Source organism: Physeter macrocephalus, chromosome 19, assembly GCF_002837175.3.
Source record: "Physeter macrocephalus isolate SW-GA chromosome 19, ASM283717v5, whole genome shotgun sequence".
Classification (NCBI taxonomy): domain Eukaryota; kingdom Metazoa; phylum Chordata; class Mammalia; order Artiodactyla; family Physeteridae; genus Physeter; species Physeter macrocephalus.
Genome location: NC_041232.1, coordinates 10,980,374 through 10,994,013, shown reverse-complemented (window position 1 = coordinate 10,994,013; position 13,640 = coordinate 10,980,374). Strand labels below are relative to the sequence as shown.

At 57.8% G+C, this 13,640-nt stretch overlaps 2 protein-coding genes across 2 annotated transcripts in view; one reads left to right on the top strand and one right to left on the bottom strand.

Annotated features, from left to right (window-relative positions):
- HECTD4 (HECT domain E3 ubiquitin protein ligase 4) overlaps positions 1-10,696 on the top strand; it is a 197,188-nt gene extending 186,492 nt beyond the window's left edge. The window contains exons 68-76 of the mRNA XM_055080495.1: positions 438-584; positions 1,433-1,552; positions 2,212-2,367; positions 4,000-4,103; positions 4,356-4,577; positions 6,026-6,192; positions 8,062-8,257; positions 8,811-9,033; positions 10,264-10,696. Of these exons, the coding sequence (XP_054936470.1) occupies positions 438-584; positions 1,433-1,552; positions 2,212-2,367; positions 4,000-4,103; positions 4,356-4,577; positions 6,026-6,192; positions 8,062-8,257; positions 8,811-9,033; positions 10,264-10,400 (1,472 nt within the window). The 3' untranslated portion in view covers positions 10,401-10,696. The remainder of the gene's footprint in view (positions 1-437; positions 585-1,432; positions 1,553-2,211; positions 2,368-3,999; positions 4,104-4,355; positions 4,578-6,025; positions 6,193-8,061; positions 8,258-8,810; positions 9,034-10,263) is intronic.
- A 1,845-nt stretch (positions 10,697-12,541) lies between these two features.
- Positions 12,542-13,640, bottom strand: part of TRAFD1 (TRAF-type zinc finger domain containing 1) — a 32,829-nt gene continuing 31,730 nt past the window's right edge. Inside the window, exon 13 of the transcript XR_003677216.2 lies at positions 12,542-12,614. The gene's annotated coding sequence lies outside the window, so the exon portion shown is untranslated. The remainder of the gene's footprint in view (positions 12,615-13,640) is intronic.

The window sequence follows — 13,640 nt, the reverse complement described above, 5'->3', positions numbered from 1 at the left end:
CGTGCCCCGGTCCGGGAAGGTCCCACATGCCGCGGAGCGGCTGGGCCCGTGAGCCATGGCCGCTGAGCCTGCGCGTCCGGAGCCTGTGCTCTGCAGCGGGAGAGGCCACAACAGTGAGAGGCCCACGTACCACTAAAAAAAAAAAAAAAAAAAGTTAAACATCAAAAGGTACGCAGCCCTGGCACAGCCGCAAAGGCCGGCTGAGCGGACCCTCGGGTCCCCTCCGAGCCCGGGCCTCACCCTCTGCTGCTGCTTGGCACAGGCTCAGAGAAGCCGGGCTCTCTCACTCACAAACAGCCTCTGGGTTCCAGGGATAAAACCCACCGCGGGAGCCTCCTGGTCCCTCCCCGCGACCGGGCCACCTGCGTTGTTCACAGACGGAGAGTCTCGGCCTCGCTGGGCCGAGCCCCCGCCTGACCGCCCCTCATGCCCTGCAGATGTGCCCATTGAGAGCCTGCGCCTGCGCTTCGCCCTGCTGCAGTCCCTGAACACCACGCTCGAGACCTTCTTCCTGCCACTCGTGGAGCTGCGCCAGACGCCCATGTACACGCACAGCATCGCGGCCCTGCTGAAGGAGGCCAAAGGTCAGTGCCTGGGCCTCCCGGGCCGCCCCCGATGGGTGGGGTCTCCAGCATCACCTGGCCTCCTGTGGCTGCCCAGGGCCCCACCCCGCCACCCCCAGCCTGTCCTTGGATGCGCGAGTCTTTTCTGGAGCAGTGATTCCACCCAAGAGCAGTTACTTTAATTATGCTCTGAAGAAAACAAATATGCTCTGAAAAAATTAATTTACTAAAAGAGGTTTCAGATTACTAAGAAATACATAAGCGTAAAGCTCTGACTCACTAGCTGCCCCCAACGTTCCTGCTTCCCAGAGACGACCACCACTAGCAGATGAGTCTGTCCTTCCGACTTTTCTATTCACATACAAATAGACACACACATTTGTCATTTTTTTTTTAATCAAAAACTGGGTATCCTCTTATATATTGTTCTGCACCTCTGCTTCACAGATCTCTGCGTGTCGACACACACTCCCTCCTTGCCTTGCTGTCCACAGTGTAGGTGTCCATGTCCTTATTGATAGACACTTCCGTGGTTTTTATTTTTTGCTGTTTCAGAAGTGGCCACAGAAACGTCCTTATTCTTTGTGTATTTGGGTTTGTATTCCTGCAAGCGAGGTGTCTTGTGGGCATGACAGGGTCCAAGAGTTTAATCCTGCGTTCACATTAGGGTGGAGACTAACTAATCACCCTCCAGTGGGGCGGGACCTCTTATGCCCCCAGCAGCACATCCCCCCAGGGGCCCGAGGGCCGTCCCAGAAGAGACTGGACGGACCCACAGGGGACAGCGTGGCCCCCGCCAGGCCTCGGGGTGACTGGGAAGGAAGGGAAGCCACCCCATCCCAGCCTCTCTACCACATTCCTCCCTCCAGGGCTGATCTTTTATGACACGAAGGTGACCGTCATGAATCGGGTGCTGAACGCCACAGTGCAGAGGACGGCTGACCACGCGGCACCGGAGATTACTCTGGACCCACTGGAGATCGTGGGAGGTGAGATTTAGCTACACAGACCAGAGGATGCAGGCAGCAGTGCTTGAACTAGTTGATTTCTCGCACATGAGAGAAGCCTCTAGAAGAGGGAGTCCCGGGCTGCTCTGACATCCCTCGTTGGCGTGGGTGCTCCTGTTGCCCTGCTCTTCGTCCCAGCCTGTGACGTCCCCCTCCAGTCCCTCCCAAGCTCCCAATCCAGGCAGCAGAGGGAGGGGGCGTCAGTGGCACAGGCCGCGCCTCAGTGCAGGGGAGGTGGGCTTCGTTCTGGCCGTGGACATGCTAAAATCAGGGCTCTAGGACCGAAAAAGCGGGGAGGCTGAATATTGGGGAGGCAGCCAGGAGTCTCCGCCGCAGCCAGGAGTCTCCGCCACAGCCTGTGAACGGGCAAACGTCGGGAGGGGCACGTGAGAGGAGCCCAGGTGCGGGGCCTCCCCCGAGACACGCGGGGAGGGGCTGACCACGTGGAGAACGGGGGTGGGGTGGGGGGGCGGGCTCCTCTAGGGTCCCACGTGGCAGACGTGAAAGACTGAAGATGTTCCAGGAGCAGAAGGGAGGCAGTGGCTGCCCCCAGCAGGCCGGGGCCTGGCCATGCAGCTCTCCTGTGCTGGGATGCAGGAGATGGCCACCCGGAGGTTTTGGCACTTCCTCTTTCGTTCCAGGGGAGATCAGAGCCTCTGAAAACTCCTACTTCTGCCAGGCGGCCAGGCAGCTGGCCTCGGTGCCATCCTCCCAGCTTTGCGTCAGACTGGCGAGTGGCGGTGACCCCACCTATGCCTTCAACATCCGCTTCACTGGGGAGGAGGTCCACGGCACCAGTAAGTGGCACCCCGCAGGCCCTCCATCAGCCAGTTCAGGGTGAAGGCTGTGTTTAGAATGTAAACATTCCTGGGGTTATTTTCAGCCTAAATGGCCCAATATCTTACCCATTAACAAGGGTAAAGCCACATCCTCATTACCCTGCTCTGCACAGAAGCCAGGACTGCCCCCAAGTGACCATCTGTCCAGGCTCTCCAAACCCAGCCCCCCTGGACTTGCCCCTGTCCCCTGGGGATGTGGCACCTGTCGCTGGCCTGGAACTTCAGCCCAGCGCTGTCCAGGCTTGGGGACCAGGCTTCTGATCAGTGCTAGGAGTGCATTTCTTGCTGAGGAGAGATGCCCTCAGTGTGGATTGGACTTCTTTTCCAGGAAGAGCCCGTGGCTGAAGGTTGGTTGGGCCAAAAGCTTGTGTGTGCCCCATGAGAGACAGGGGTCTTGGGAGCCCTTGATCAGAATGGCACATCCTGCCATTTCACGCTGCAGGGAGGAGGAATGGCCACTCAGAACATGCTCCTTCGTGGTCCTTTCAGTCCGTTTAGCCCAGACGTTCAGGAAATGCGCTGGATGGGAGGACAGTTCTTTCACTGGACGCACTGGGTGGGGAGAGCTCTTGGGGCAGCTCTGTTTCCCATTCCCGCCCTGATCATGGGACACTTCCCGCAGCAGCCTCCTTGCCGGCCAGCGCCGTGGCATCCTCTGGGCACAGCTCGGAGGCTCTCTGAGAACAGCTCTGTTCATTGAGATACCAGAACGTGCCAGGCCCAGGCTCAACACCTTACGCTCCTCATGACACCAGCACTGTCCCACTTTACAGGCGGGGAAACTGGGGCTCCACCAAGTTAAGTAGCTCCCCCAAGGTCAGCAGCATCACTGGGGTGCAAACCCAGGTCTGTCCGATTCTAAAGCCCAGCCCTTGGCGGCCTCAGCAGGCGGGAGTGTCCTTCTCCGTGGAAGCTGCCAGGCCCTGACATCTGTCCCGAAGGAAGTCCTCCGCGTGCACAGCTGTCCTCAGTGCTTCCTGACCTGAGGACACTGATGGGATGCATGGGGAAGGGCAGAGGAGAGCCAGCCACAGAGAGGAGTTTTGCAAGAAACCCAAAGGCACATTTGGAATGGCTGTAGGAGAGGAGCTGATCATTGCCGTTGCCCTTTGTGTGTGTCCGTGTGTCCATCCATTTATTTATGCTCTCACTGGACACACTCTGAGCCCTGGGCTTGGCAGGAGGCAGTGCTGAGGAAAACATGGGGCCCTGCTCTTGGCCCAGCGCAGGGGACGGACACGGGTCCCACAAGCCCTTGTATCGGTGTCAGCTTGCAGCTGTGAGAAGTGACCCCCGTAGGATCTGCCTTTGATCTCGTTGAATCCCTGGAGCTAGCCTGGGAGGTGGGTACAGTGACTGCCCCCATCTGCTGGGTAGAGGGGCGGAGGCTGGCTCCGTCAGAGGAGTGATTCCCCAGGAGCCACGCAGCTAGTTAGTGGCCCCGCAGATTGGAGCCCGGATCTCCCAGCCCTCGGGCGGGTTCTGTTTCCACCCGCCGAAGCCGCAGCCCAGGGGGCAGAGGAGTTGACTTCCCGGTGGGGACAGGGCCTGCGGGCAGGGTAGGCTGATAGGTCCCCATCTGTCCCGCAGGCGGCTCCTTCCGCCACTTCCTGTGGCAGGTGTGTAAAGAGCTGCAGAGCTCCGCGCTCTCCCTTCTCCTGCTGTGCCCCAGCTCAGCCGTCAACAAGAACAAGGTAAGACGCGAGGCCTGGGCAGCCAAGGCTGGTGGCCCAGCGGTCGGCTCCCTGAGGGGCAGGGGCTCGGCTCATGGGTGCGCGTCCTCATCAGCTCTGCGCCCTTTCACAAGCCTTCCTGGTCTGGGCGGTGCTCTCGCTGCTCTGGCTGGACATGCTCCTGCCTGCCGTGGGTCCCGTGGGCCTGGGACCCATGTTCCTGCGGGGAGCAGAGGCCCACGTCAGTCACCTCACCTCCGCCCCCACTTCCAGGGCCAGTACATCCTGAGCCCAAGCCCCATCAGCTACGGGGAGGAGCAGCTGCTGCACTTCCTGGGCCAGTTGCTGGGAATTGCGATTCGAGCAGATGTCCCTCTTCCCCTGGACCTCCTACCCTCCTTCTGGAAGACGCTGGTGGGCGAGCCCCTGGACCCTGACCAAGACCTGCAGGAAGCAGACATACTCACCTACAATTATGTCAAGAAATTCGAGAGTGTAAGTGAAAAGCCCGTTTTCTGGGGGACAGTGGGGCCCGGAGCAGTGCCCCTGGGGCCCTTATTGCCACCCCGTGGCCTCTGTGTGACTGACAGCCATCTCTTGAAGAACATTAGGCTGCACAAGGCATCTCTGCTGGCCAGGCTTGCCTCAGGGGGACAGGAGCCTCAGGCTTCCCTCCCTGCGGACAGCAGCAGCCCAGCGGTGACTTAACCAGCCTGCTGGGCCTCGTGAGGACACGGGTGAAGGGTTCCCGGCAGCTAAAGGACTAGAAGTGTTGGGTGGGAACTGCTCCAAGCAGAGCCAGGTTCACCTTTAAGAGCTTGGTTTCGGAGTTTCACGAAGAGCACAGGAGATCAACTCTTGGGTATCACCTAGGCAGGGCGCTGGGAACAGAGCTCTTCCTCCCTCCCCTGTGCCTTGGGACACACAGAGATAGTGAGATCACAGCAGTGTCCGACCGTTCCCCTCCACATGCAGACCAGCCCACCTATGGTCGCTGCTCAGGCTGCGGTCAGGTCCGTCCATTGGTTCGGCAGAGTCGCTGAGGCCAGGCTGGGCTCACGTCTGTTGTCAGGGAGCTGCCCCGCTGCTCTCCATTTATGTAAGGCCCACGCTGGAGGGCTGTGTTCAGAAGCCCTCACAGTGAGGCCAGGAGGGAAGTGAGGCTCAGAGCGGTGGGCTGGCCGGGAGCAAAGCCACTAGCAGAGCTCGGGTCTGGCCAGCTGGAAAGCCTGAGCTTTTTGGCCCACACGCCACACGCGCTCCTCAGGTTAGAGACCATCCCGGCAGAGTGTGGAGGTGGCCCATGATCCAGCCCTCCCCGAGGCCGGCGGCTCTTGCTCACCGGGGGGCAGACTTTGTGTCAGAGGCCTTGTGAGGCTGCTCTCCAGGGGACATCTGCCGAAGGAGGGGTCGGCCGATCAGCCTCCACTGGCACAGACTTGAGGGCCCTCGGAGGGGCCTCGGTGCCAGGCTAGATGGTGGAGGGGGTAGCCCGTGTACCTTCCACAGGTAGAATTAAGTCAGGGCTCTCTGGTGACAAGTGACAGAAACCCCAGGTCAAACCAGCTTAGGAAAAAAATTTTTTTTAGTGATTTGATCTTAAAACTAAAAGCACAGATATAGATTGGCTTCAGACAGGGTTGAATCCAGGTGCTCCAATGATGTCGTCAATGAGTGATCTCAAGATGGCCCCAGCAGCACGAGGTGTACCGCCTTCAGCCGTGTCCACACCAGTGAAAGAGGGCAACTGTAATTTGGGTCTCGTTAGCCAGGCCTCGGTCACGTGCCTCACCCTGAACTGATGGCAAGGCTGGCGGGCCAGGCCACGGTAGCCCCCACCCGAACAATGACCGACATCTGTCCAACTGGGGAAGGGGTTCCCTCTTCCGAGGGCCTGGGGAGCAGGGCGGCAGTCAGCCCCGCCCTGCCGTGCCTCCCTCCAGATCAACGACGAGAGCGAGCTGGAGGCCCTGTGCGCCGAGATTGCCTCCCAGCACCTGGCCATCGAGAGCCCCGACGGGCCCAGTAAGCCCTGCTGCCGGTTCACCTACCTGACCATGGCGGGCGAGGAGGTGGAGCTGTGCAGCCGCGGCCGGCACATCCCTGTGGCGTGAGTGCACGGGGGCCTAGGTCAGGGGACGTGGCCTCTGTGTCCCCACCTGGGGACTGACAGCCATCTCTTGAAGAACATTAGGCTGCACAAGGCATCTCTGCTGGCCAGGCTTGCCTCAGGGGGACAGGAGCCTCAGGCTTCCCTCCCTGCGGACAGCAGCAGCCCAGCGGTGACTTAACCAGCCTGCTGGGCCTCGTGAGGACACGGGTGAAGGGTTCCCGGCAGCTAAAGGACTAGAAGTGTTGGGTGGGAACTGCTCCAAGCAGAGCCAGGTTCACCTTTAAGAGCTTGGTTTCGGAGTTTCACGAAGAGCACAGGAGATCAACTCTTGGGTATCACCTAGGCAGGGCGCTGGGAACAGAGCTCTTCTTCCCTCCCCTGTGCCTTGGGACACACAGAGATAGTGAGATCACAGCAGTGTCCGACCGTTCCCCTCCACATGCAGACCAGCCCACCTATGGTCGCTGCTCAGGCTGCGGTCAGGTCCGTCCATTGGTTCGGCAGAGTCGCTGAGGCCAGGCTGGGCTCACGTCTGTTGTCAGGGAGCTGCCCCGCTGCTCTCCATTTATGTAAGGCCCACGCTGGAGGGCTGTGTTCAGAAGCCCTCACAGTGAGGCCAGGAGGGAAGTGAGGCTCAGAGCGGTGGGCTGGCCGGGAGCAAAGCCACTAGCAGAGCTCGGGTCTGGCCAGCTGGAAAGCCTGAGCTTTTTGGCCCACACGCCACACGCGCTCCTCAGGTTAGAGACCATCCCGGCAGAGTGTGGAGGTGGCCCATGATCCAGCCCTCCCCGAGGCCGGCGGCTCTTGCTCACCGGGGGGCAGACTTTGTGTCAGAGGCCTTGTGAGGCTGCTCTCCAGGGGACATCTGCCGAAGGAGGGGTCGGCCGATCAGCCTCCACTGGCACAGACTTGAGGGCCCTCGGAGGGGCCTCGGTGCCAGGCTAGATGGTGGAGGGGGTAGCCCGTGTACCTTCCACAGGTAGAATTAAGTCAGGGCTCTCTGGTGACAAGTGACAGAAACCCCAGGTCAAACCAGCTTAGGAAAAAAATTTTTTTTAGTGATTTGATCTTAAAACTAAAAGCACAGATATAGATTGGCTTCAGACAGGGTTGAATCCAGGTGCTCCAATGATGTCGTCAATGAGTGATCTCAAGATGGCCCCAGCAGCACGAGGTGTACCGCCTTCAGCCGTGTCCACACCAGTGAAAGAGGGCAACTGTAATTTGGGTCTCGTTAGCCAGGCCTCGGTCACGTGCCTCACCCTGAACTGATGGCAAGGCTGGCGGGCCAGGCCACGGTAGCCCCCACCCGAACAATGACCGACATCTGTCCAACTGGGGAAGGGGTTCCCTCTTCCGAGGGCCTGGGGAGCAGGGCGGCAGTCAGCCCCGCCCTGCCGTGCCTCCCTCCAGATCAACGACGAGAGCGAGCTGGAGGCCCTGTGCGCCGAGATTGCCTCCCAGCACCTGGCCATCGAGAGCCCCGACGGGCCCAGTAAGCCCTGCTGCCGGTTCACCTACCTGACCATGGCGGGCGAGGAGGTGGAGCTGTGCAGCCGCGGCCGGCACATCCCTGTGGCGTGAGTGCACGGGGGCCTAGGTCAGGGGACGGGCGGCTTCCACTCGGGAGAGGGTGTGAGGCAGGACGGTGGGCGCCAGGAAAGATGGTGGAATATCTTCAGTGGAAGGACTTTATTCAGAAACACCAGCTCTGGGGCAGGTGACACCCAGAGCAGGAGAGGAGTTCACTGAGCTGCCAGGCCTGGGAAATCCGGGTAACGGCCTGGGGCCTCTGCCCAAGCGGGTGTGGCCCCCAGGCCCCGGAGCAGCCTCCTGAGCGTCGCCCCTCACCCACGACCCCTGCAGGTGGGAGAACAAGGACATCTACGCAGCAGCCATCCGGAGCCTGCGGCTGCGGGAGCTGCAGAACGTCGAGTGTGTGACAGCCGTGCGCGCGGGCCTCGGCGCCATCATCCCCCTGCAGCTGCTCACCACGCTCAGCCCGCTGGAGATGGAGCTGCGGACGTGCGGCCTCCCTTACATCAACCTCGAGTTCCTGAAGGTCGGTGGCTGGGCTGACAGGCATGTTGGCAGTGGCCTGTCATGTCTTAGTACTTCCTGGGCCTCAGCACTCTGTCTTCCTCACGTGTGAGACGAGCTGTGCTCACCCCCGTCTCATGCTGTGTAAACTGAAGCTAAGACAGGTCACTTACCCAAGGTCACCCAGCCAGGAAGTGGCAGATTACCTGCCTCCCAAGCCTATGAATTAAGCCACCAGCCTGAGGTGAAGCCCCCTCCACTGCTGAGCCTGGCCCGCTTTTGCCCATGCCAGCTGGGAGACCTTGCCCAAGTGACTTCACCTCTAATGGGAACAGTGACAGGACCTGCCCAGCGGGGTCAATGGGGTAATGTATGGAGAGCCCCTGCTGCCGGGCCTAGTGCATAGGCCACAGTCACACAGACGCTGTGGTCCTTGTCATCATTGTAACCTCCCTGTGTCCTGCAGCCATCGATTCCCTGCTGCACCCTGCCCCGGGATTGGGCCCAGCCTTGTCGGCGGGGGGCACTGGGTTAGAGGCCCAGGCCTGCTCACGTCTGTGGCCTTTCTTCCCCAGGCCCACACCATGTACCAGGTGGGCCTGATGGAGACGGACCAGCACATCGAGTTCTTCTGGGGGGCACTGGAGATGTTTGCCCAGGAGGAGCTGTGCAAGTTCATCAAGTTTGCCTGCAACCAAGAGCGCATCCCGTTCACCTGCCCCTGCAAAGACGGGGGCCCCGACACAGCCCACGTGCCCCCATACCCCATGAAGATCGCCCCCCCGGATGGCACAGCAGGTACTGGCCTCCCCTAGTCATGTTCCAAGTAGGGACACATGGGCCCCGTTTGGAGCTGAGGCTGCTAGGCCCTGCATGAGGGGGGAAGAACAATGGACAGGGACCCCGAACACCAAGGCCCAAATGTAAATGAGAGAGAGGCCAGGGGGTGGTGGGGCGGGCTTGGGGCCATGTGCTTCCCAAACCTGACCTTCGCCAAGTGGCATTAGAGGCCCGACGCTGACGTGTCTTCTGAAATTTTTAAAAGCTTAAAATCCAGAAGTGTTTTAATCTTCCAACTTTTATTTTACTTTATTTTATTTTTTGCGGTACGCGGGCCTCCCACTGCTGCAGCCTCTCCCACTGCAGAGCACAGGCTCCGGATGCGCAGGCCCAGCGGCCATGGCTCACGGGCCCAGCCGCTCCGCGGCACGTGGGATCCTCCCGGACCGGGGCACGAACCCGCGTTCCCTGCATCGGCAGGCGGATTCTCAACCACTGCGCCACCAGGGAAGCCCAATCTTCCAACTTTTAAATGCAGCAAAATAAATTTAAAAAAATCAAAACTCTGGGCTTCCCTGGTGGCGCAGTAGTTGAGAGTCCGCCTGCCGATGCAGGGGACATGGGTTCGTGCCCCGGTCCGGGAGGATCCCACGTGCCGCGGAGCGGCTGGGCCCGTGAGGCATGGCCGCTGGGCCTGCGCATCCGGAGCCTGTGCTCTGCAGTGGGAGAGGCTGCAGCAGTGGGAGGCCCGCGTACCGCAAAAAATAAAATAAAGTAAAATAAAAGTTGGAAGATTAAAACACTTCTGGATTTTAAGCTTTTAAAAATTTCAGAAGACACGTCAGCGTCGGGCCTCTAATGCCACTTGGCGAAGGTCAGGTTTGGGAAGCACATGGCCCCAAGCCCGCCCCACCACCCCCTGGCCTCTCTCTCATTTACATTTGGGCGGGAGAGGCCCACATACCGAAAAAAAAAAAAAAAAAAATCAAAACTCTTTGCCAGCCAGACAAACCTGCCTGCGGTCAGATTCTGTCACAGGTCAGCCATTTGGTACCTCTGCTGTACACCAGCTGTGTATCTGCCCTTTCCTCCTCCAGAATCCATCCTCCCAGGCCCTCATCCCCCCGACTGGGCCTTGGGTTTGACTTGGAGAGGCCCAGAGAGGCAAACCTGGAGGTGGAGGGTCCAGCCATGCCTCCCTGGGATCCAGTCCCGTGCTCTAACGCTGGCCCGATGTCTCTCCTATAGGTTCCCCAGACTCTCGCTACATCCGAGTGGAGACCTGCATGTTCATGATCAAGCTTCCCCAGTACTCCTCTCTGGAAATCATGCTGGAGAAACTTCGTTGTGCCATTCACTATCGCGAAGACCCCCTGAGTGGCTGAGGAGAGGGAGCCCGAGTTAGGCTGTCACCAAGGCACCGCTCTGCTGGCTTAGGAAGCCTGCCACTGCGGGCACATCCCTCCAGGGCCCTGCGTGAGGAGTTGGCAACATTTTGCTTTTCCGAACCTTTGTCCACATTCCAGGACCTCCTGGAAGACTTAACCTTATGTATTTGTACGTTTCGTGATGGGTTGGTTCTTTTGCTACCTATTTGTGGTATGTTTGTAGGCTAGTTTAGTTCCCAGACAGCTCCTGTCTCATTTGATCTTCCTGGACATGTTCCTTCGTGGCCACCAGGTTCTGAGGCTGTGAGGCCCCAGTTGGTTCCACATCATAGAACCACCCAGCAGGAAGCTGGTAGTGAGATGCCCTTGGCCCACAGAGCATCCTGTTCTTTCTGCAGAGCGTCTTCACAGACAAGTCTGTGGCCAGCCCTGCCCCTCCGCCTTGAGCTGGAGTTTCTCCTGGACGTGGCTCCTGCAGGCCTCCTTCCATCTTGAAATGGTTGGGCCAGTTACCCAAACATGGGAGACACACACAGGGAGCTTTACGTGTTAATCTTCCGGCTTTAGACCCTTGTCCATGGTCTGGGTTTTCCTGAAGAAAAGCCCACAGTGGTTCCCCCGTCCCTTCCCACCCAGACAGCACTCTGCTGTCCGACTCTTCTGGGCCCCGGTCCGACAGTTTCCCACTGAGTGCTGCCCAGGATTAGAAGACCAAAGGGTTCCTCCCTGACCTTAGTACGCAGAGCCAAGCCAGGTGCGTCCCAGCTCAGGAGTTGAGAGGACCCCTGGAGCTAGAGGGACAGTGCTCAAGTTGGGGGCCTTTTTCCGAGGCTCAGAACAGGAAAGCACATGATTCAAGCCTACCCCACTTTTGTACTCAGAAACGTCCCTTCCTCACGACGGTATTTGTGATGTGAGGGGCAGAGGAAAGGCTACACCCCATTTTAAAAAGAGCTGTCTGAGGTGCTCTGCTCAATTCAGGGCCTACTGCAGTGACTGAGACCTTCAAGTCCAGACGGAGACACCAGGGTCCTTCTGCCCCTCTGGCTGGGCCCACCCGGCACCCCTCCCCACCCCAGGTGAGTGTGCGCCAGGGCTGAGCTGCTGCAGCCCGCCTGCTGCCCCAGTGCAGTTGTGCCCTGAGTAGGTCTTTGTCCACTGGTACTTTGTTCGAGAGCAGCATATGCTGTCTTGCCGGACACTGTCATTTTGGGCCTTGCCAGTTCTCACAGCATCACATCACTGTATTTATTGTATAATATTGTGAATATTGGAAGTTCTGAGTGAGTGCTGTCTAGAGGGCTTTGGAGCGCGAATGCTGGTGAGAGAGAGGATTTGCTCCTCCTTTCTCTGCTGTGGCCCTGGCCTGTTGGAAAGATGTGTGGATATTAGAGTTAGAGGCATTAGCATCCACCTCCTCCCTGTTATTCTTAGGAAATGCATTAAGGACCATTATAGAAAAGATTCCCTGACCTACGGAAAGGATAAACCTGGATGAATTGTTCCGGTTGCATCAGTTACATTTGATGCAGGATCAGTCATGTCTGGAGGTGCCTACAAGCAGTTTCCCTAATTGGAAGGAATACGGTCAGCCATTGCCTGCTGGGGGCCATAGCCCCCTTGACTGGGTGGGGGGGTCACACCAGGATGTAGTCCTGACAACAAGGATCCTCTTATTTCATTTCTGCATAATGAAAGAGCCTTTGGATTTACTAGAAGTGGTTTTTCCTCCCTGTATTTTTAAATCTTGGTTCCCACCCCGCCACCCCCATCCTGCCCATCCCTTGAATGGACTCAGAATTGTCAGCTACCTCCCCAAGAGGGGTTTGGGAAGCTTCTGTTGGCCCATCACTTGACTAGATGACAGCTGTGAGTAAGATACCTGCTGCTAACACGACTGCTTCTCCCAGAGAGCACATTGAGGTCCAGACAGATCCAAACCTTGGCCCTAAAAAAATGTGTGCTGTAAAGTTACTTGATGTATATTTATTATAATTATTTATGGTTGCATCTAACAAACTTTTCATTCAATTTGATGCTATTTACACCGTTGCTGTGTAAAAGAAGCTCATGACAGGAAAAGTCACACCAATAAATAACCTTCATCTAATTTTGATTTACCTTAAGAGTTGTGTGGTGATCTACTCTTGCTGAGAAGATTCGAAGGCCAACATGCTTGGATGGTTCTGATACTTGAGGGTCGCCAAGAAGCTAGGAATTAAAAGTATTTCTAATTATTATGGTCTCTTTACATTTGATGTGATCCTTACTCCATTTATGCTTATAAACCACCCCTTGCCCCCCACCCGGCTCCTTATAGTCTATGGTTTTCATACAGAAAGTCTGATTAAAGGGATGGAAATCCAAGGTCAAAGGTAAACCTAACGCTGCAGGTTCTGCCCACTCCTTGTCCTGGAGCTGGGTCTGTACTCTTGTGCCGGTGTGAGGATTTTCCTCAAGTGGACTGTTGCACTGGAAGAGTCTGGGCCTCTCTTAGACCATGTGTCCTCCTTTGGGCACAGGCAGTGGATTTAGAACTACTTTGTGCAAAAGGAAATGCAGGGAAGCAGTAAACACTTAGCTCAGAGCTACTATCCAAAATCAGTGCTCTGCCCTCTTCTCGCTGTCCCATGTCCGTCCCACACATACCCCCCCGCCCCCGACATACACACAGAACCAAAACACATTGTAAAGGGAAGGAATTGGAGGCCTCGTGTGCCAGGGAAAAATAAGTACTGGAAATGCGTGTAGGAAGCAGAAATTCAAGTCCCCACCACCCTGCAGAAGGCCGGAAGTTATATTCTGGAGAAACTACCTGAGATGCTCAGGGCTCCAGCCCCTGCCCCCACCCCACCCCAGGCTCCTACAGCAGGCTGAAAGACCCCTGAACTAACCCAGAGGAAAAACCTACAGATCCTGCCAACCTGGGCTCTCCAGTGAAAATGCCAGCCTCCTGTTCAATGAAAGTGAACAGTGAAGAGAGCTCATCACCTTCAAGTGCCTCACTCTTAAGTATATCTAGATAGCCCAGAAACATCAGAGGTTTGTGGAAAAGCACGACACAAAAATACCAAAACAGGGCTTCCCTGGTGGCGCAGTGGTTGAGAGTCCGCCTGCCAATGCAGGGGACGCGGGATCGTGCCCCGGTCCGGAAAGATCCCACATGCTGCGGAGCGGCTGGGCCCGTGAGCCATGGCCACTGAGCCTGCGCCTCCGGAGCCTGTGCTCCGCAACAGG